At 40.5% G+C, this 22,932-nt stretch overlaps 3 protein-coding genes and 1 pseudogene across 6 annotated transcripts; 1 reads left to right on the top strand and 3 right to left on the bottom strand.

Annotated features, from left to right (window-relative positions):
* Positions 1-231: 231 nt before the first annotated feature.
* LOC311338674 (neuritin-like) lies at positions 232-1,833 on the bottom strand (the record flags this gene model as incomplete). The annotated part of the gene is made up of 3 exons (XM_084463982.1): positions 232-460; positions 1,040-1,196; positions 1,785-1,833. 3 exons carry the CDS (start codon positions 1,831-1,833, stop codon positions 232-234), a joined length of 435 nt encoding a protein of 144 aa, XP_084320108.1.
* Positions 1,834-2,510: 677 nt separating this feature from the next.
* On the bottom strand, positions 2,511-6,829 carry LOC311338591 (translocon-associated protein subunit alpha-like). The gene is made up of 9 exons (XM_084463886.1): positions 6,694-6,829; positions 5,639-5,760; positions 5,284-5,377; positions 4,943-5,070; positions 4,650-4,784; positions 3,994-4,070; positions 3,714-3,792; positions 3,386-3,479; positions 2,511-3,258 (listed from the first exon to the last, which is right to left on the bottom strand). Exons 1-9 carry the CDS (start codon positions 6,761-6,763, stop codon positions 3,194-3,196), a joined length of 864 nt encoding a protein of 287 aa, XP_084320012.1. The 5' UTR covers positions 6,764-6,829; the 3' UTR covers positions 2,511-3,193.
* Positions 6,830-9,512: 2,683 nt separating this feature from the next.
* On the bottom strand, positions 9,513-10,934 carry LOC311338214 (ammonium transporter Rh type B pseudogene; annotated as a pseudogene). The gene has a single exon. The product of its transcript is annotated as an ammonium transporter Rh type B pseudogene (transcript).
* A 2,525-nt stretch (positions 10,935-13,459) lies between these two features.
* arfgap1 (ADP-ribosylation factor GTPase activating protein 1) lies at positions 13,460-22,575 on the top strand. 3 transcript variants are annotated; one of them, XM_084463993.1, is made up of 13 exons: positions 13,460-13,653; positions 14,219-14,287; positions 14,646-14,755; positions 15,247-15,418; positions 15,516-15,616; positions 15,734-15,820; positions 15,936-16,050; positions 16,137-16,193; positions 16,290-16,322; positions 17,453-17,509; positions 18,466-18,525; positions 19,218-19,273; positions 19,370-22,575. In XM_084463993.1, exons 2-13 carry the CDS (start codon positions 14,228-14,230, stop codon positions 19,710-19,712), a joined length of 1,251 nt encoding a protein of 416 aa, XP_084320119.1. In that variant the 5' UTR covers positions 13,460-13,653; positions 14,219-14,227; the 3' UTR covers positions 19,713-22,575. The 3 variants fall into 3 exon arrangements, with proteins under 3 accessions (XP_084320119.1, XP_084320121.1, XP_084320120.1); XM_084463994.1 differs by having other exon boundaries at positions 13,477-13,653; positions 14,170-14,287; XM_084463995.1 differs by lacking the exon at positions 17,453-17,509.
* The last annotated feature ends 357 nt before the right edge of the window (positions 22,576-22,932 follow it).

Below are 22,932 nucleotides of genomic sequence, written 5' to 3'. Positions count from 1 at the left end.
CCCTTTAACATTGCCACACCATTATAACAGTACCCAATTTGCTAACTTGTCAATCTTGTGCTGATCAAACTCGTAAGCAGTGTTTGATTTACAAACATTGTTAAATTGCTTAAGGAAATCCTTGGCGTGACGATTCTAGTGCTCAGGGGAGAATATAATGTAAAGAGATGTGGGTCTGCAGAGGGAGGGAGTGGGGGGGGGGGGAGTAGGTCGTCTGCTTATGAGTCCGCTTCATGCGTATGCGGCTACAGACATGATGAGCCCAGCCAGCAGGGGTAGGGGAAGAGTGGTCAGAGAGGCCCGGAGGCGGGGAGAGGAGCTGGGGGCGCACAGGTCGAACAGGCTCCCCTGGAAGCGGATCTTCCTGGAGTCCTCTCGCAGGGTCTCCCAGATGGGGCCCACCTCCTCCTGACAGTCTGACAGAGCCATGAGGGCACACGTGTGGAAGGCTTCCCAGTGGCTGCACGGCAAACACAAGAAACAGGGATGAGCAGAGGTATGCTCTGAAACAGCAGAACATTAATTGTTATGCACACCATGAGTGGTTGTGATTAGAATTCCACAGGTTGGTGTTGGGTATAATATTCAAATAGGACTACAAAGACTTTAATTGCCATAGATTAAAGCACCATACCAGGACACATACAACATGTGAATAATAACTTGATGGTTTGTGTATAGCTGTGTAGATTGAATACACAGTGCTGTGCTTGCAATGCGCACAGAGGAACAATGATTTTTCTAATCTGGGTAATTACTGCTGCAGCCATAGTCATACATTATTTAGTCGAGCAACTCTGTGCATTCTTTCCTGTTCTCTACACTGGAGATCTGCGGACATCTGTTCATTTGTTTTCAGTTGGCGTAATGCATAGCCTTACAGAATTATAGAAATAGGCCTATCTTCAAAGCATAAATATCAAAAAAAGATATAGAAACATACTTATACAAGAAATATCCTGGATTTGACTATTATATAGTGACCTTTCTTACAAACATTTGCTTATTTTCTAATTATTCTCCTCTCCAATAGGCCTACCTGCACACCGCCTCAACTCCCCGCTCACTGGTCACGTTCTCCTGGTAGTTGTCCATGCTTTTCCCCAGCGCCAGGACACAGTCCGAGAAGTCCTTGTATATCTTCTCACACTTCACATCGGTCGAGTCGACTGTCACAACGACGATGCACAGGGACACTACAAGACAGACAGTAGCAGATGACAACCCCGAACAACTGCACAACATTTAATTTGAATTAGACATATTATATGAGCTCTATAATAGTAAATACAACGTGCCGCCCTTTGGCTAACCCAGCAGGACGTTATCGTATTTAGTCCCCGTCTTAAATAGGAGGCTTGCTAGCTTTTTTATTTTTGTATTTTTTTTTATATTGAATATGGCAAGATCATGTTGTAATTAAGTATTTAAACGACAAACCGTTCAAAATTGCTGTATTTTAATTTGAACGCCATGTTCAGTGTGCTAAACAGTAACGCTAGGTGAACCTTGATGCTCGGTAACACATTGCATGGAGGGGTGTGCCCGGCGATGTACTAGCCAGGCTATACTTCGCTACGTAAAAACATTAAGGTGAAGATACGATATTCCTTTCTTTTCTCCTGAGACGCAAATGAATTCATGCAGACTTTACATAATTCAACATGTTTGCAGCTTTTGCTGGTTCAATGTATCAAAACATCTTGCATTTAAACATTGGGAGGATAAATATTGGAAAATTGTATGCATCGATAATAAAATATAGGCTAGGTAGGCACGCTTACCAAAGACAAGTGCTAGAAGTCCACAGATCTTCGTCGATATAAATCCCATATCCCATTTCAAGCCAAGCAAACAACACTTCGAGCCATAAGCCAAGGGAGCTAATAAACTCGTTTAAACATACAAATATTCCTCGCAAATCGCGATGTTGAGCAATTCAGATGGCCGTCATTTGCAATGCATTGTCATTTGGTAAATAATTACAAGATGATACGCAGGCCTATTTGGCGCGTCTTGCGGTGTCTGCACAGATGCTTCCGACAACAAGGACACCTGCATCTATCTGTGCATCTTTCTACTCTCATCCCGGACTGCTCTTATACCCATAACCCCGACATGCTGCTGCCATCCCATGGTTTATTGTGGCTTGGAGTGAAACAGCGCCTCTGTGTTAAATACGGGGTCGGCAGCTGTGCACCATCTACTCAAACTCTATAGAAAACAGAAATACTGATTGTTCGACGGTCGCCTAGACCTATTCAAATAGGCTAAGTAGGCTAAACAAGCCTACTGCTAAAACGCAAATGGCCATATACAGAACTTCCTTTTGAAGCTTTATCTTTGGGATTAAGACTATGTTTAGTAATCCATAAATATAACCATGAAGAAACCTCACTTGTTATTTGCAGAATTGTTATTTCATTCTTATATTAAATATCATAGGCCTCCACTGTTCATAGGCCTCAAATGATGAGGGAATAACACAGCAATTACTTCAGACAAAAAACTATTTCCCTCAGCCCTTTATTTGTCCTGTCATGCAGTTTGACAACATGGCACACATTTTTTTTTAACAAAAGCTTAAAATACTTAATACTTTTCAAAGCTTCATGAGAAATAGGTAAACAAAAACAAAACATTTGTTCCCTGATAAGGCTTTGCTCTTATTTGTTGTACCTTGAAGAAACGATGAGTTGAACCGATGGACATAAAATAAAAAACTGCATCCAAACCACTCAAGCTTTAACGGGAATGATGGAGAACGTCGCCAATACACAAATCCAATACCAATATTAAACCCATCACATACAGTAAATTCTTGGAAAGGCAGCTTGAATTGTTTTCGACCTTTTTGTTACAAATAGAAAAGGGATGTCTCTAACGACAATATACCTCAACGCTTAGTGCACATGCTGTACATCTGGTGTGTGCTATTTTTCTAAATGATGCATTACAGACTATTGTTCACGTAATTTTTTCAATACATGATCCTGATGCTCTTTCAGGCCCAAACCCCCTGGCAGGTTAAGGCAGCAGCAGGACAGATGTCAAGGGTGTGTCAGGCATACTGCTGGGACGGGAAGCTGTGCACTCCAGGGCTGGTGAGCAGTGGTTATTCAGAGTCAGTTGCTGTGGCAGATGAAGAAATTGGCGTCGGAAGTCGCTCATGGCAGGGAATGACAGCGGGAATCTATTGATCGGTCCCAGCTGCCCTCTTGGTTCGTTTCCGTGGTGATGTCTTCGGGGATGCTTTGTCTGTAACACAGGTGGTGTGTTAGGAATGATGCTGTGGCTTTTAATAAGATCAGATACATCAATTCGAGCAGAATGTTGTTGTACATTGTACGATTCCTTTTAGAGCGCGTCAATGTGTAAAACTTACTCATGGCATCGAGGGTTTCCTTAGGGATCCAGCTGATGTCCACATCATTCATGTTGCCAGTGCCCTTCTCAATCTTCATCGTAATTCTCCTCTTCTGAAAATAGAAAAATATCATGCCTTTATAAATAAAGAGCAATGTTCTTTACAATCCTTTTTTTAGGGAAGATGATTAGATAAAGAGAAGATAATATTTTTTCATTTTTTCAATATTTTTATCATATTATTATTATTCAAAAAGATGCCATGGTCACACCCAGTAGTTGAAATTTTAAGATATAAACATATATACTAAGTATTGATGAGTTTTGAATGTTGTTCAACCCCATACCGTCCTAGAGTCCAGAACCTGGTACATGCCGAACAGCATGAGAGCCACCAGTCCAGTCAGGAAGATGTACATGAACATCCTGGAAACAGAAAAATATGTTAAAAAAAAAAAAGTTTCAGGCACACTTTCTCATTCTGTTTGGCACATGATCACTCAATACATATGCAACCCTTTGATTATAAAATTAAGGACCAAAAGCTGTTTCTTATGGACTTAATTTCTCATGTTATTATTTAAATAATATAAAACTCATAATAATAATAATAATACAAAACATTACGTTTCTCCATCCAGCCCCTCCTCTAGCTCTGTGATGGTGACAGTCTGGTTATAGATGGCGGTCTGGAAGGCTTTGCCCTGGAGAACAATGATCAAACAAAACATCATTAGTTAATACATTACAGATAATATACTAAGATGACTACTACTGGTAGTAATCCTGTATACTGGTACTAGCAAACAACTGATGTCGTCAAATGCAACCAAAAATGTTTTTAGCTGTGAGTATACTGGCATTCTAAATTACTCATACAGACAGATTGGGACCAAAATCTGTTGACCTGATTTTGCATTGAGCTAGCTACAATCAGCTAGCTGTGCTGTGCCAGACTGCGCAACAATCTGTAAACGAATGTCATCCAAAAGAGATCATTCTTGCCATTGGTTGACTCAGACCAAGTGTTAGTGTAGATCATATCCAACACCTTTCCTATTGAATAATATTCTTAGGTTTGTAGAATTGCGCCAGAAGACTTTACAACTTCAGGCACAAATACTCAAATGCAAATAGATATTGTGGGTGAATTCTCACTCTTTCAAGCTTACAACCCTTTGAAGCAGATTGTAGTTTCACTTCATCAAAATATCTTGTCCCAGAGCGATTGGACAACCAGCCACACTATATCTTTCTGAAACCTCTATGGGGAGACTTCTTACTTCTGTGTCCATGTAGTTGAGGAGAATCACAAGGCCAAAAGGCCGGCCAGCCATGGGTTGGGCTGGGATGAAGGAATATTCAAAGGAGGCCTGTTTCTGGGCTGGCACCACAGTGTTCAGCTGTAGCGCTGTGAACTGCACAACAGAGGAATACCACATAGTTCAATTAAACATGCGACTGATAGAATAAACAAACTAACTAACTTTTGATTTTAAAATGTATTCCCTGAAATGTACTGGAAAACTATGAGGGTCTCTATAAAACTCTTAACCACAACTGTGTTTCAACATACGTTCTGGATGTAGAACTGGAAGTCTTGGGGGTAGCGGAAGGAAGCCTCCAGGGACTGGACCGTGAACTCCTGGTTCCCCTTGTTCGTGAAGCCTACCAGGAACTTCACGATTTCATCGGATGGGAACTCTGTATTGTGGGGAAAGACATGGTACACACAACATGGTCCAGTGTCAATAAATGTATATTTATTAACATATATTCCATAGCATATTTACTACAATCATAGACATCTCACAAGAAACCCCTCCAAGTCAATATATGTGTTTTTGAAACACACGTGCACTTCACTAAGCATAGGTAATGTTATATTTAGGAAGAAGGCCCATTAAAACAACGAACCCTCTCCGGTCACAAAGACGATGGTCGTGTCAGCGTCAGGATGAGAGGTAACATCAGCAGATTCAGAGTCTTCCTCTGCATCACTGTCCATTTCCTGAGGAATAGAGTAGGACACTCATAAACTGACCTTTCAGAACTGGCATAATAACACATTCAGGATGTGCCAATCACAATCATACAGCTAAATTACAAGAGTAAACACTAACAGTATAAGTACTTAAAATACACTCTGAAGATACAACATAAATAAATCAGTTTGTCCAGAGAGACCCATTTTGATACCAAGGGGCATATGTTTGAAGGACAATTATTTGTAATGCTTCATGGGTTCCTGTTTGTTCCAAATAAAACATACCTGGTGTATTATTTGGTCTTCCTCGACAAGGACCTCATCCTCCTCTTCCTCGTCGTCCTCCTCATCAACTGTGGCATCGTGTCCAATGTCCTCAGCAGACTCCGACTCAGCAGTAGCCTGGCCTATATCATCGCCCCACCAAAAACAACAAAAAGCATTTGGTACTTCCTTGGCAACATTCATGTAATAAAAGTGGAATGGGTATAGGATTTAGGACGACATGCGTGAGTGAAACCATTGAATAGTTTGGAAAGCACTGATGAATGAATTGCAGTGATCAGCCTACCATATGCTAAACCACTTTATTTGGGGGAAATTTAAGCACATGTAGGCCTACATTTAAAGTGTAGGCCTAGAATTGTTGCATCAATTGGTTGGTTGCACATTGTCTACCAAACCTGATTCAACTAGGCTGTTTGAGACCAACTTTAAAGTGGTCAGACAATATGCATTACTGTAGGCTATAGACTAGCTCGAAATCATGGGCTGAAATGATAATAAACACAATTGATAACATTTGAAGTTGATAACAAAACTTCCAAACTTGATTTAAACTTTCTGTGGAGGCAGGACAGCGAATCAAGATGCTCCGTGATTTTTTACCCCCACACGTATTTGGAACTATGGTGACGTGTCCCATAAGCTCCGTCCCGTTAAGTAGAGCGCAATATTCACAGCGATATGATCTATTGATCCCAAAAAGACTTAACTCTTAAAGATAGGTTTCCCTTAAATAAAAAATATAAATGAGCTGTAACATTCCCAAAGTTTTACAACACAAGTAAGTAGGTGGAGCATGGCTTTCATTTCATTTCTAAAGAATTGCGACTGTCACACTTTGATACAACTACACAAACAATTTAACTTCAACAACCTTATTGTAACTTGAATGACCACTTACTCAGGCCTTCTTCTTTTCTAAGGTCTGAATGGAAGTTTTGTGCCACGTCAATGTTACGCTCCCTGATAACTGAGTAGCATGCCGAACGACTGCAGTCGAAATACTGTTACACTATTGCATGCCATTGCACACCTAAACAAAGTAAAGTACTTACCGATGGATATTAATCCACATGGGAAGGCCAGGAGTAAAAGGAGCACTAGTTTGGATCCAAAGTTGAACATTTTGTATACTTTAATGTTGGGAGACTCTTCCACACCAACAGTCAGGGAAAGAAGGCAGTTCAGAAAGGGGAGGGAACAGGACCTTTTAAGACACGCCTATTCCGGGGCAGTTTCGTTCGTTTACGAATGTTTCTTTTTATTGTGTTTTTAAGATGCTTCGTATCGGAAGACACTCTACCTGTGATTAAGTGTGAATACGTGTAAGCTCGACTTATACATTTAAATATAGAGAATGGAAGAAAAATAAATCACAATCACTAGGGTTTGGATACGATTCAATCATTAAAATCAATCAACTTTTCTTGGATAATGTCAAAGCAGATGTATTCCCACACTGTAGATAGAAAGACAGTCAGTGTGACACAGTTGGATGGTAGTAGTGCTGGAAGAGGAAAAAGCCACAGCGACACATTGCATGGGGAAGAACATCAGCACTAAATAACCGCCATGGTAAGGTGATGGATGAAGATGTTAATTACAGATAGATTAATTACTGAAAACAAGCCATTGGAAGAACACATTTTGCGGGTTAGCACACTACCAGCATGTTGTTTATCTTTGACGTCACCGTTTGAGCAGTCGATCAATCGTTTTGGTGTAGTCTGCTGTTTGTCCGCTAGATGTCACACTTATCCACCTAGTGATTGTTTTTATGGTTTCGGAGCCGCAGTTGAAAGATTATAGTCGGGGAACCAGATAAATCGATATGTGTTTCGAAGTGTTTCACGGCCGATGTCATTCTAGAATGATCAGCAGTACCAGGCCTATAAGTTCAGGTCATGAACTTTCATAGTTTAGTGGAGTCAGTATGCAGTTACAATTACTTGGGAAGCTGGAGTCAGATAAGGAAACAAAAGGGCATGAAACTTCAAGCCTCGAGGCTCTAATAAATCGGACACAAAGTAACCACAAGCCGCCACAAGATGTCAGTAGATAGTTCATAGTTCATGATGCTCTTGCACATTATTTCGCCACTTTCACGCTGAAATAGGCCTAGGCATACTGCGTAATATATATAGCCTAGCTATCAAATTTTTCCAAGTTATCTCCTTACATTTAGGCTTATCGTTATATTCCAACCGTTGCTGACACATTTTTCTGAAAGCCATAAGGAAGTAAATAATGTTATAAGGCTTACTTTTTTTTTAATGTCATAGGTAAACAAGTAGACACTAGGACATTTTCTAATAAGTTATTTTTCTAATTTTAAGATAATGCGGGTCCCTCCATTAGTAAATGTAATGTTATTGCTGTTATAATTATCCATATATACATAGGCTTTTTAAAAAATAAATAATTTGTCAAAAATAAAATTCATATGCTTACTAGACAATCATTTCTGCCATTTATTTTTTTGTCACGGAATTAACTGCACTTTCACAGAAGGGATAGTAGTATTAAGAACATGTTGTAACTTATTGCATACTGTCCAGCCACTTATCTCATTAATAACCATGTGTAGTGATAAGGGTCTGAAGGCCATCAGCTGGAATGAATTGATTTGAATTGATTTAGTGACATCCGAAAAGTATCATGCTTGTCATCTGCTATTTCATAGCTCTATATTCTATTTTTATTAGGTAAAGTCCAAGAAGTTCTAGTTATTGTGTTTAAATCGAACCAAAACATAAATCACAGGTATTAAGTGTTCACCTATCATATTTTTACTTGATATATATTTTTGGTTAAAATTAATGAGAGGGATGGTTGAGGATTATTAAAATGTGCATTAAAATAAGTAAATGAATACATTATAATATAATTATATTATGTTTTGTGTATTTTTATTTCTACTGTTTTAATACTTCATCATAAAACAACACGTGTAATACACTTATCTTAGTGATAGCCCTCAGTCAGTATATATATGAAAGGTTTATTGGATGTCTGTTGGGAAAGGTGTCATGGAGGATTTCTATCAGCTATTGTCACATTGGCACATTGGAGCAATGGAGGCATGGTTTGGATTAATTAATGATAGGGTTGGTTATTTAAATAACCAACCCTTTTTTCCAGATAACCCGATTTTTCCCTGCCCTTTATCTGTATTTATCTGTATCAGTGGTTACCATGCATGAAATATTTCCTATTGGCAATAGCCTAGAGAAACTGTAATAAAATAATTCCATTATCCTTGATTCTGCTGCTTGACGATGGATTATTATTATTATTATCAACTATTAAATTAATCAATTATGGCGTGCAACATAGGTATTGGAAAGCTATTGTTCAGGATGTTATAAAAAAGGATAATGACAATAAACCAGGTGGCTAATCAAAAGTTAGTGATCAATTATATAATGACTAAGCATGTGATTAGTTTCCATTAATAGTCTTTAATACTCATTTATAATAACATGATTCACATTTTTTAATAAATTAATAAAGTATACAGTGAAAATAAAAGATGCTTCCAATCCTAATACTGTTTCCCCTATAACAATATGTATTCCAATAATTATTGACTAATAGCAAGTTCAAGGTGGTATAGGTCCTCCTAAGGTGACAAATGTGTTAAGCAGGTAAAAACCACCCTTGACCCTAATCAACCAAACAAATAAATACCACATCAGTCATAAAGATATGTATGGCTTCCATGAATACTTAGAACATACATATATGGTTATCGACATTCCAACTATGCAATCCACTGACCTATGTCATTCTGTCTTAAAGCATTCAAGAAAGTTTCAGAGCCAATTAAAACATGTATTCAAATTCAATACATCCTGCACCTCACACCAACACACTAAACCTTGGAGTCATGTTCGGTGATGGGAGCCTTTTTCACCTCAGTGTAAAAGTCAGTGGGCATATGAAAGAAGAGTTCATCGTCAAAGCAGTCTTCGTCGTCGGGGGAAGCCAGGCAGGGCAACCTGAGGACAAAACCAGTCACCACGCCGCCCACGGCGGCCGCTGCGATAGTGGCAAAGATGGCAGCCACCTGGTAGAGGGCTTGCTCCTCGGCGCTGCGTCCCAGACCGGCCTTCAGCCCCGGGATGAACTGCCGCAGCTCCAGGAGCTTAGGATCCCCCTCGGGAGGAGAGCGGTGGGCGAAAACCTCGTACATGCTCGGCCCGTACGTTTCCTCGGTCGCCAGCAGGATGGCACAGATACCGGCTGTGCACGAGATGAGCCCCGTCAGCCCGTGGAGGTTGTGGATGCCGCACTGGTCCTGGATCCGGAGGCGTTGAGCCAGAAATGGGGTGAGGTACCTGTAGCCCAGGAAGCAGGCCGTGCAGCCCAGGACCCCCAGGGCATACGCTGCCGCAGGCGAGATCATCATGTCCACGGAGGCCCCCACAGTCACACCGCCGGCCAGGGTCACGTTCTGGATGTCGGCCATGGTGAGCTTGCCCTTTTTGTTGAACACGGCCGATAGAGCGAAGGCAGTCATGGTAGAGGAACTGAGCCCTATGAAGGTGTGGAGCACTGCTCTGTGCTGGTCGTCACCCTTCAAGGTCAGGGAGGAGTTGAACGAAGGCCAAAACACCCAGAGGAACAGCGTCCCCAGTACAGAGAGGATGTCTGAGTGGTAGCTTGTGATCTCCTTCGAGTGTCCGTTGTTTAGGTTGGGTCGATACAGCATAAATGTCACTCCTAGGCCAAAGTAGCAGGCAAATAAGTGAATTACAATGGAGCCACCTGCATCATTTACCCTTATGTACTTCAACACAGCCCACTCTGTCACAGAGAAGAAGGGGATCTCTAAGAAGGCCATCACCAGAAGCTGCACAGGACTGGTCTTGCCGAGCACAGCTCCGAATGAGATGAGAACAACTGCACACGCAAACTCTGCATTTATGAGGTTGATCACCGCGAGGTGAATCTTGCCGTCTTGGAAGAACTGGAAGTAGCCTTGCACCAGGATCGCCCATTGGATCGAAAAAGTGGCAGTGAGGAAGTTGAAGACCATTCCACTGAAGCCGTAGAAGCGTAGAAACGCCAGCAGACAGCCGAAGCCAACGAAGATCATCACCTGCACGTCTGCGAAGTAGGGATAGTCTCGGTAAAGAGTGTTGTCCATCGGTTTGGTCATGTTGTTCTGCATCTTAGCATTGGCATTGTCATCGTACGTGACGAAGAAAGAGTAAAGCACCAGAAGTATGACTTCCAGCACTAACACCAACGCCGGCAGGCGCACTCTCAAGCTTGTCGACGATGGGCTCATGTTGATGCACAATGAACAGTTGTGAGTCGTGTGGCTCTAGGGCTCTTTTATACTGCAATTCACCTTTAGATAAGAAGCTTTGACCTCTGGGTCAAAGCTTCACAGAAGTGACAGTGCACTGCAACTCCACATGATTTTAAAAAAGTGCTGGTAAAGCTGATGAGACACAATATATTTCCTTTCATATTAATATATTTATATTAATATTAATAGAACAATTCTAATAATTAAGAAAGACAAATATTTTACTGATTTGAAAATATAGGTAATTAAGATTTGAAAACAAATACTCACTATTTAAGATAGAGATAGTTTTCTTTATATTTTACCCCTTAATACTTTATGATTTAATTTCATTGTATGATTGTTGTTTTATGGTTTTGTTAGACCCATACCACCCATACCATAGGTTTTTTATAAAATGTTATTGTTCTTAATGAACTATGTCCGCTGTAAAAAAAAAACAATACACTACACATAATGTTTATTATATTGTAAATGTTTTATTAGCCATGGGTCATCATAAACAAATTGAAGGAAATATTCCCTAAGAGTGTCATGGACAATGAACACGGATAGCTCGAATAATATAAATGATATCACTATCAGGTTTCTCCATGTGAAGATTGTCCCTTTTTAGAATCTCAACTTTGAGTTGTTGTTCATTACTCAGCTAACAATGTGACAAAAAAGCCATAAATCATTTGATTTACCTCATCGTTAAAGTCATCGTTAAAACGTTGTTGAGATTATACCTAGATATTAGAGATTATATACCGCAGATTATGTCCAGTTGTCAACTGCTGGGCATTATCTCTAATACCTAGATATATACCTAGAGAGATTATGTCCAGCAGTTTACAACTTTTTTAGTGCACTGGACGGTGTGTGCTTTCTGACGTAGCTCAACATACTTCACACTGCACCTTATTAGTGATGAATGACCTCAATTGGGGCTGCGCCTTGTCACCAATCGTGATATTCATGGACAGGATATCGAGGCGTAGTCGTGGTGGGGAGGGGTTGCAGTTCGGTGATCTAAGGATCGCATCACTGCTCTTTGCAGATGATGTGGTCCTGATGGCATCATCGGCCTGTGACCTTCAGCACTCACTGGATCGGCTGGCGGCCGAGTGTGAAGCGGCTGGGATGAGGATCAGCACCACTAAATCTGAGGCCATGACTCTTAGCAGGAAACCGGTGGATTGCCCTCTCCGGGTAGGAAATGAGTCCTTAGCCCAAGTGAAGAAGTTTAAGTACCTCGGGGTCTTGTTCGCGAGTGAGGGTACGATGGAGCGTGAGATTGGCCGGAGAATTGGAGCAGCGGGGGCGGTATTGCGTTCGCTTTACCGCACTGTTGTGACGAAAAAAGAGCTGAGCCGCAAGGCAAAGCTCTCGATCTACCGGTCGATCTTCGTTCCTACCCTCACCTATGGTCATGAGGGGTGGGTGATGACCGAAAGGACGAGATCGCGGATACAAGCGGCCGAGATGAGTTTTCTCAGGAGGGTGGCTGGCTTCTCCCTTAGGGATAGGGTGAGAAGTTCAGTCATCCGGGAGGAACTCGGATTAGAGCCGCTGCTCCTTTGCTTAGAAAGGAATCAGTTGAGGTGGTTCGGGCATCTGGTAAGGATGCCCACTGGACGCCTCCCTTGGGAGGTGTTCCAGGCACGACCAGTGGGGAGGAGACCCCGGGGAAGACCCAGGACTAGGTGGAGAGATTATATCTCAACACTGGCCTGGGAACGCCTCGGGATCCCCCCGTCAGAGCTGGTCAATGTGGCCCGGGAAAGGGAAGTCTGAGGCCCCCTGCTTGAGCTGCTGCCCCCGCGACCCGACCCCGGATAAGCGGACGACGATGAGGATGAGGATGAGGACCTCAATTGGTTTCAATGGGCTTTACTGTATATAGTAAAGCATACATTACTAAGCTCACACCCCTTTTCCGTGCAAACTGCTTAAATATCATACCTGCTGCACAATGGGGTTGGACTGATGTGGGATTGATTTATTCAATGTTATAATATTATTTTAATAATATAAAGGCAGATCATTAATTGGAGATTCTTCTGAATAAATATACTTTTTTTTTTTTTAAATCCTGACACATTGTTTACTCTTGACACTTGACTTGCAAGCATGTTATATGCAATGATTGTCTTAATGTTATAAGACATTAAGCGACATGCATGTATATTTTCTTAATTTCAAACTAGTAATATTACAATGCCATCCCTATAAAGCCCCCTCTGTCATTATTTAGAGTAGGATGTGGCTGTTATCCAAAGCATTTCTCTTGGGATCACTCTGATCACTCAATGTTGTCTAAAGATCCCCGGTCTTCGCACTATATTGATATTTGTGTCTTTTGCTTAATGCTATTTAATCAACATTGTTTTGCTGAATAGGTCTTCTATCAAGCTCTAGTCTAGACGCATGAGGGCTCCGCCGGACGCGTCACAAGAGAAGCCGAAGAAGAACCGACGGACACGACCAACTCCCAGAATGCACTGCAATGCCAACGTAGGCAAACAGGAACATGGCCACCGGTGTGTAGCATCAGCAGCCCACATTCATAGTCGATCGAGCTCGATCAAATTAGCGTGAGTGTATCGTAATCTAATACTAATTGCGCCTCGAAGAGTGAAGAACATATTTCTCGGGGTGTTTGAAACCAAACCCGTATAGAGTCGTGTTGCTGGAAACCATTCACTGACAGGTAAAGGATGAGAAAGACTCAGTTAGCATTGACGCTAGCAGTCATCAATACAGTATCAGCCCAATTGAATGTCAGCAAGATGCTCATCAATAACTTTAACATGACATCGAACCTCAGCCATGGACTAATAACAACCTGACATTACTTTTGCGACATTTCTTGACTAAACCTGGTGTTAGCTCTGTTTTGGGCTCTTTAGCTTAGCATATTTTGGGTGAGTTAATTGCTCAATACTTTGACCAAATCTTTATTGTATCATGGAAATTGTAGACTAACGTTATATATATTGTGATCAGCTTTGGTTTCTCTAGTTCAGAGTCTAGTTCATATGTCGGAGAGTAAAGCTCATGTCACTCAGTTACTGTTCCAGTTGAGTGGACAAGTACAGACTGTACTTTGTCTACATACTGTACAGACAGTATGTAGACATGTCAGCAATACCTGGAGACTATTCCTGTACATGTGTTGTGATTGTAACACACGAAGGTGTATTTCTTACACATATCTTGTGTACAGCGGTTGTACTGTTGAGGCTACTTTGGACCGACCTTTACTTTCTCTTCAGAGTGGCAAAATGGCAAGTCCGAGGACCAGGAGAGTTCTGAAGGAAGTACGGACCGAAGATGAAAACAATGTAGGCACTCAACTGAAAGCTCTGATTATCGATCATGCGATGGTGAATTGACAAAACTGAAGCAAATGATCTGGACAGTAAATGTTAAACAGATTTTTGAAAAGATATTCAACAATTAGTCTGGACCATAACATATATACTTTTTGAGAAAGTCTTTGTGGTGTCTGCAGGTTGCAACCAATTGTTTAATAAGACAATAAGACAATATTATTTTCCAAATCCCAGATCCACTCAATTTCCTTAAGGATGGAGATTCGTTATAACTTCTTAAAAAAACGAAATCCCAAATATTTTCATCTTTATTCATAATATTTATAAATCAAATGTGTCTATATAACCATATACATTTCTGTTCCAGCTTTGCTTCGAGTGTGGTGCTTTCAACCCCCAGTGGGTTAGTGTTACGTATGGCATATGGATTTGTCTCGAATGCTCTGGGAAGCACAGGGGCCTGGGAGTACATCTCAGGTACGTTTAAAAAATGAGGTTAGAGGTTTACCAAACAATCACATATTATAAAATCTTTAAATGAGATTGATGATAAGTGTTTATAACCATATTCTTTTTTATTTTCATAAGTAATATTAAATGTGATAACTTTATTTGAAATATTACATTTTAGTTGCTATTTGAATTGGTCTTTCCGAGGCCCCGTCAAGTTATTAAACTTATTTACAATTATTTAAATGTTTTGAGTTAAAGCACAGGAAAAGCAATCTAATGTAGCACAAATTATCTTCCTGGTCACGCAAAAAAATACAACAATTCTTAAAGTCAAAAGTATCAAGTAGCTACCGAAACAACATTGGGTATTCCATTACGGTTTATAATCAAGTATAATTACAATTTTTTTCATCATTTTTTTAACAGTTGACTGAGTACATTCTTCATGGCAGCAATGAATTTGAAATGTATTTCTTAATTCCTTTTTCTAACATGACATCCACTTCCCTCTATAGCTTTGTGCGCTCGGTCACCATGGACAAGTGGAAGGATCTCGAGCTTGAGAAAATGAAGGCCGGGGGCAATGGGAAGTTCCGCCTGTTTCTGGAGCTCCAGGATGATTATAATCCCTCTTGGAGTTTGCAGGAGAAATACAACAGCAAGACTGCGGCCCTATTCAGAGACAAGGTAGCTTACCTGCTAGCCTGTCCCGTTGGGAACGTTTCACTTTCACTTTGAAGTAATGACAGCAGCATCTGACCCCATGTTGTGTTGTCTTTAACAGGTCGCTACTATAGCAGATGGAAGGGAATGGTCCATCGAGACTTCCACTGCCCAAAACTGGACATCTCCTCAACCTAGGACTAGCATGTCCGCTTCTAGTCGGTAAACTGGAATTAAATCCTGTTAGGTGTTTTGAAGCATTTTTCTTTTTTTGAATTGCCAGTGGAGTGATTCATTAACTCAATTATATTTGTCTATTTGTATATTTCTCTTGTACAGCCCTGTAGCACCCGGGCAAAACCCTCCAAAGCCTGGCGACAAGGCGTTTGAAGATTGGTTGAGTGATGACGTGAACTCCTATCAAAGGTATAACAACATTACATACAAACCTTCCTCACATGTATGATGTACGTATCCTCAACCAGTTTCTCTAGGCTAGATACGAGGGGTTCTAATGTTCCCCCATACATCCCACTTCTAGCGGAGGCGGCTACAGTGGAAATCAAGAGAACCGTTACGTCGGCTTCGGCAACACGGTGACCCCAGAGAAGAGGGATGACGACTTCCTGAACAATGCCATGACGTCTATATATTCAGTGCGTCTTCACATAATTACACTAGAGAGAGTCGGGTGAGTCACTGGTGGAACGCCTCTTTAAAATGGCCTTTGTTAATTCACTAGGGTTGGAGCAACTTTGCTGTCGGAGCCAGCAAGTTTGCCACTGTTGCTAAAGACAATGTAAGTATATCCATCTTATACATTTTATCACATCTGATTTGAAATTGAATTTAAAATGTGCTTTTGTTTTCTGTCTCTTGTTTTCACTCGATACAGACAGCAAAACTGGCAAACCAAGCAACTCTAAAGGTAGGAGAATGAGATCAAATAAAATGTAAAACAATGCAATGAAATATTTTATATACAATTAAATCCTTCTCCATAAATCATGACGATAAGAAAACACGACTCTTCCAATTTGGTAGACCTTCTCATCTTATTTCTGATTAGTATTTTAAATACTAATTTCTTTACACACATATTTAAACTTTTACGTTACGTTACGTCTATGCATGAATGAGTCCTTCTGGCTGTGATCAGCTCTACCTCTTTAACCTTCCTCTGCCTTCTCTGGATGTAGTTAAAGGGCTATAAAGCGCCCCCAGAACCGGTAAAACATACCTGCTGCATGGCCCTTTCACTACAACGCTGACATCTGCCACTCATACTTTTTTTGTTTAATTTGGGGTTGAAATTGTTGTGGTTCTTGTGATTTGGAATGCAGCGTTTGCATTTGGATTTAATGTATATATATATGTACTGTATATGTAATTTTGATTATGTTGCCACATCCCTGATTTTGCCTTCTAACTTATTCACCACTAACTCATTTAATGGATTATCTCTCGGACAATGGTTTGCTAGCGAGAAGTTAAATAACTGAAGGATGATGTTGGCATCATCTAGACATCTACACAGAAATAATACATATGGTAGTCTACAATGATTGAGTAAACTTGAGTCAGGGCGTCCTGTTGCCATAGGGATATCCATTAATGCATGACAGCTCCAAGTTCAGCTGATAATCGTTAGTTTTCTGCTGAAATTGCTTCAGAGGTGTCATGTTGTGTGTGGGACATCTTACTGCTAACGACACAGTTGGGAAACTAACTTTCTTTAATCTATTTGGACCAAATACAATGTATGATTTGTAAAAAAGGATTAACAATAATTTGGACAATGGTGTCCATTTTTTAAACAAAAAAATAACCCAGGATGTAGTAAAGTAAAATGACTAATAACAAATTGGTATCCCATGGGGTTGGTAAAGGCTGTGAGCAAGATCAACCACCACACCACTACACCACTGCTCATTCAGTGATACTAATGATACTCCGTAATGCAATCGCCACTCAGTGCCTATGCGGTCCTCTTGCATTACGAATGTTGAACTTCTCTTATTTCATTAAAGTGAATTCTTCCTTCTCACTTCCAACTAGGCCGCAGAGTTAGGACAGACAATAAATGAGAATGTTATCAAACCCACCCAGGAAAAGGTAACATTGATGTTTGAGGTTGTTGGCTTGGTGGCGGGCTGTAGTGGCCACTGACAGTAAACGGCTTCAGAGGTGAATGTGTGCTTTCAACACGATGCGTGTGGGAGGTGGCTCTGCACTGTTGACCGACAAAAGCAACAGAGCTAATGTTTACATCCTTGATTTGATGGCCTTTCTAGTCAGACCCTCTGCTTGTGCATTTATTGAACTTATAGATAGAGGTGTGATTCTTAGCTGCTTTCTGAAATTTTCCACAATGAAATTATTGCCGCTGTGCTTTTAATCTGTTTATGGTCTTTCTGGAAAAGTATAGTCTTTCTAGAGAAAAACAGTCAGATGTAAAAAATTGTATATATTTTTTTATTAATTATTAAATACAATAAATAAATAGAAGAAATAAGTTTAATATATACTATTATAGGAATATAAAGATATTTATATACTATAATTATAATAAACTGATTTCATACGTCTTTTGTTATGGAAATGCCCATACATGGTAATGGAAGGTATGGCACACTTGCAGGGCTTTGTCTCTTTCTCTGCCTCTGTTGCTTAAAACAAAGCTGCTTGGGGTAATGTTAAGGCTTTTGCATTGTACACTACATTGTAGTGATACGTTCTGTAATAATTAGGCTGATAAGGCTTTCCAGAAAGGTCACTTATCAAGTATGTATGTATGTATTTCAACACCAGCTGTACCACACACTACTTTGTTTGCTTTTGCGTTCTAACGTGCAGTAGCCATTGTCTATGTGCGTGTATGTGTAACATTGAATGTTTAGAACTGCACAACACAGCTGCATTTGTCCAGAAAATCTGTGAGAATGTGTTTGCATGATGGCTTAAAAACACATTCTCATAGTTGTTGTAAATGTTTTTTTCATCTGTTTATTCTGCGTTTGTATCACTTGATGAAGAGAAGTCTTATTTTTCTAATAATGTGGCCTATCCAGGTTAAAGAAGGGAAGTTGCTAGATGAAATGACAGTAGGCATCTCTGGGCTGGCCAACAAGGTAGGATGGTGGAGGACAGACCTCTGCTTCACTGTGCAAATCCTCAACCAGTCTCCTCCGCAAGGAACTCTGTCTCCCAGCCCTGGTATTCTTCTACTCATTGGCCCGCATTCAGACCGCCCTTTAAAAAGCCATAAGGTCTGCACAACAAATTAATGGAAAATGATGTCAGGGTCTGTTTCCATTCAGTTTCCTGAGCGGAGACTGGTTTGGGTGTGTTGTATATGTTTCACCAATATTAACAGAATTTTCCGTTTTTCTTTTGCTGCCATTAATTTGGTGGTGAGTACTGTATTCAATTTTGCATGACAAGTATTTTCACAACGATACGAGTTTTAGAAATCATTAAATATAAGGACATTGCAGACTTTGGTTAAACACAGCTCTGCAGCTACGTATTAAAGATTGCGTTAACCACATTGATGACTATTGATAACTTAAAATGTGATTGTGTGTGTGTATATATATATATATATATATATAATTTTAAATGATTAATTGTTAAAAGTTTTGCACTGAATATGCTATGGATGCCGTTCCTGTGATACATTGATATTCTCCTAAATATACAGTTTTAATGAACTACAAGTTCAACTATGACCATTTTGCGTCATGGATCTCAATAATCTTAAGCACTGCTAGGGTTTCTTAACACACATACTGCATTGTTAAACTGAAACTCTTGGCCATAGGTTCAGGGGGCCGGCTCCAAACTGACTGATCTCTTCATGGGAAAAACCGAGGATGGGTGAGTAACGTGAGCTAGTGACCTTCATCTCCACGTCACGTCGGTCGGTCGATCGTGGCGTGGTGTAAAGCATTGCCACGACCTCCTTGGTTTCAGGTCCACCGGAGACAGCTACCAGAACATGGAGTCCACCGGGGTCTACGAGGCCGGCGCCGGACAGCCTCCTGCCAAGGACTTCTGGGAAACCTTTGGCAGCAACACCTCCCTGAAGCCCAAGAAGTCCCCCAGCAGCGACAGTTGGACCGTGGCGGACAACTCCACGAAGAAGAGCTCTGACAGTTGGGACAATTGGGGCTCGGAGGCGGCGTCAAACAACAAACACAGCACCGGGGACAGCTGGGAGGCCTGGGACAACAACTGGGAGAAGGCGGGCGACGGGAAGCCCGTCAAGAGCCCGTCAAAGCCCGCCGAGGAGAGCTGGGAGAATGCAGACTGGTAGTGGAGACACACACACACACACACACACACACACACACACACACACACACACACACACCCGCCCCCCTCATCTTACCTCTCTACCTGGTCCTTTCTCAGCCCTCCATCTCACAGACACTTTCAGGGAAAGGAAAGTCTGATCTTGTTAATCCATTTTTATATCATAGTTATTCATGAGTTGCCATTTTTGATGTCCAAGTGTCTTCATTAGAATCATTTGAACTCAAAAATCAATGTCAATTTCTATTTCCTCTTGTGAATAAATCAGTGTTTATGTCAGGTGAGTTAGTGGGGACATTGATTTCACCTACATTAATTTATGCATAAGGTTGTATTTATATTGTCCAAGTGGTATACTCCATTTATCTGGTTACCCACCTCATTTTGGTACAGTATTCTGCCTCAAATAATTGCATTGTGTAGAATATTCAAATGAGCTGAAACTAAAAACGGGGTGGATCGAAGTCAAAGTAACATTTAATACAAATGATGTGAACATGGTAATCTAGTATCAAAATGTAGTTGGCAAATGTTTATATATTTGCTTAATTGCTTGTTAACTTTTTTTTTGATGCATGATGTATTATTTATGCTTGTCTTGCAACAATTAAAAGCTCAAGGAAGTACAGTATACTTTATATTGTTGAAAAGACAGATTAAATGTAGAAATTGGTGAAGACATTCACGTGGATCAAATAAATTAAAGGAGGGAAACAGGTTTGTAAAAGTCACCTACTTTTACAATCCAGAAATTTGCTCACATTAATTTCTATGTTCACATCAAATTTGAGTGGCCAAATAAGAATTCATCTTTTGGGGAAGGGTTTATAAAAGGTAGATGGAAACTACTAACGCAGAAGCTCTACTAGCCTGACACCATGTCCCCACGACGAACGTTAAATGTTCTTAAACGTCTCTCCCCATCTAAAACTTCTCATTCTGACTTTAATCTGACGGGCATGCCCTTTCTTAAATCTGAAACAGGAAAGAAAACTAATATCTCCAGTTAGGTCAAACATAAAAATCGATTTAATCCATGATAATAGGAAAGAACATTTGTATTTATTGTATAGATTTTATTTTCAAATGAAATATTTCATAGGGACCTGATTATATTTTCTTAAATCAAAAATGTATATCAGAATATTGAAAGATGCATGATTGTATTCTTTTCACAAATGTTTGCCATTCTCAACTTGTAGAATCCTCTTTTAAATCCCTGCCTTAATGTTGCATTGGTGCACTCAGTCTGAGCTATATATTATAGATGCATACTGACCGAGCATGGCATGACCATGCCATGCTGGACCTTTCATAATTATGTCCCGGGCAATAGGCAAAATCATAATTGCAATTGGTCCTCTGTATAGTGATGATTCTCTAACCTAAATTGTTTGTAAAGCTGGATTGTGTGTGCTTTGCAAGTAATATAATTTAAGAGTAAAAACATTAATATCGAGACTTGCTTCATATATGAGTGTGAGTATGTCTACGACTAGACAATTTCCCTGTGTTTGCTAAATCTGGGTGTCATGGAAAAACACCTATGAGCTTAGTTTACCAAATGGATTGTTATTAAGTGGGGTTTCCACATTCAAACAAAACATAGTCTCTGTCCAAGGCCTTCTATAGGATATAATTCCCCCCCCCCCCACCAAAATATGTAGACTCTACAATCTTTTTTTTTATCCCACTTTTAGGTTTGTGTACAATCTACACAACCTCTTGCATCTTATCTACATGAATTATCAGATTTGTTTCTTTATGTATATATGTCCTGTTCACCCCGCATGGCCCCATATTTCTAAGACCTATGACTTTGTACATTTCGAACAGAAATACTATTGTAAGATGTCAGCATGTGTTGTGAAATGCAGGAAGTGTTGAATAGAATTGAAGTCTTCATTAGTGTGCTCTAATTGTTATAACCTGTTATAAAACACTATTAAATGGTCCCGTGCATGCATTGGACAAATATATTCCTGATGTTTTTGGAATATGATAGCTATTCTAGGTGATGTGAGTGCGGTTCCCATGGTGCAACGTGCTTGGACTTGAAAGATGTTCTCACCCTGATCCCATGTACAGCTTCCACTTCCAACGTGGAGCAACTCCAAACCCCATCCCCATGTTTGGTTTGTTTTAGTGTTGGGTGGAAGCTTTTGTGTTATCACCATTCTTACTGCCCCTAGTCGTCACCATTGCAGATACTAACAAAAGTGAATCCTAGGCTTTTAATCGTATCTGATGCTGTAACGCTGTGTGTGTGTCGCCGTGTTCTCTGCTGTATACGGCCGATCTGTAACTCGTTCACGTGTAGAGGGGAAGGGTACCGCGTTGCGTGGTACTCCTTGGGTGTCATTCAGGTATTCATTCTGGGAGCCTTCCTCCGACTTCCTCTTCTGGACATATGTGATCCGCGGGCGTTCAGGCGACCCGCTCCCCAAGGTCGCCTATACATTCCATCCCATCTCTTCCCTCGATAGGTTTACTGTGATGTTGACAACGTGGCTTATGTGACTCGTGTCCCCTTGTGCTGTCACGGCTCCGTTTCGGCACACTTCCAATGGTGTGGCATGTAATATTGGGGCGGTGGGGGGGGGGTTTAAAAAAAAAAGGTGTGCTAGCTCGATGGGTCTGATGCATTTACATGTCTTGAACTGTGACCCAGAGACCCGCACGGCAGAGGGCCCTCTGCTGTGCGAGCTCTCCCTAACCTGTGCTATGGTATGCCTTAAAAAAAAAGAAAAAAAAAAAAAGTTGTATTGGTGTTTTTGTTGTTGCAGTAAACCATTTTCTTTTCATGCTGATTGCTCGTACGACATACTGAGTTGTATGCGTGTGCCTCGTTAATAAACATGTATGATGAAGTGTAGGTCGAGATATGTTTTACTTTCTCTGCTCTATTAAGTCCCCTTTGTTATGAATTGTCAGTGTATGTTGTTATTGATCATGTGTCTAGTTTACAGCCAAGGGGGAACAGTGTCTCTGGAAGTCACTATTGAAATATCACTGGTTTGGTGATATGGTGAAAACATTGATTATTATGACAACATTGCTTGAGTTTATAGATGGCATATTGTTATCACAGAAATCCATTCATTTAGATTAAATTAAAGGCAAAATCTTTGTTTTGAATATATCTTCATGCGACTGTAGTGAGTATAAGATAAAAGTGTGCAACATTGAAAGCAATTTTTCTCAATGCAGGTAGAAAAAAA

This window comes from Micromesistius poutassou (assembly GCF_964030765.1).
Source record: "Micromesistius poutassou genome assembly, chromosome: 2".
Classification (NCBI taxonomy): domain Eukaryota; kingdom Metazoa; phylum Chordata; class Actinopteri; order Gadiformes; family Gadidae; genus Micromesistius; species Micromesistius poutassou.
Note: the sequence above shows the minus strand (reverse complement) of the source record. Positions and strands in the feature narration are given on the sequence as shown.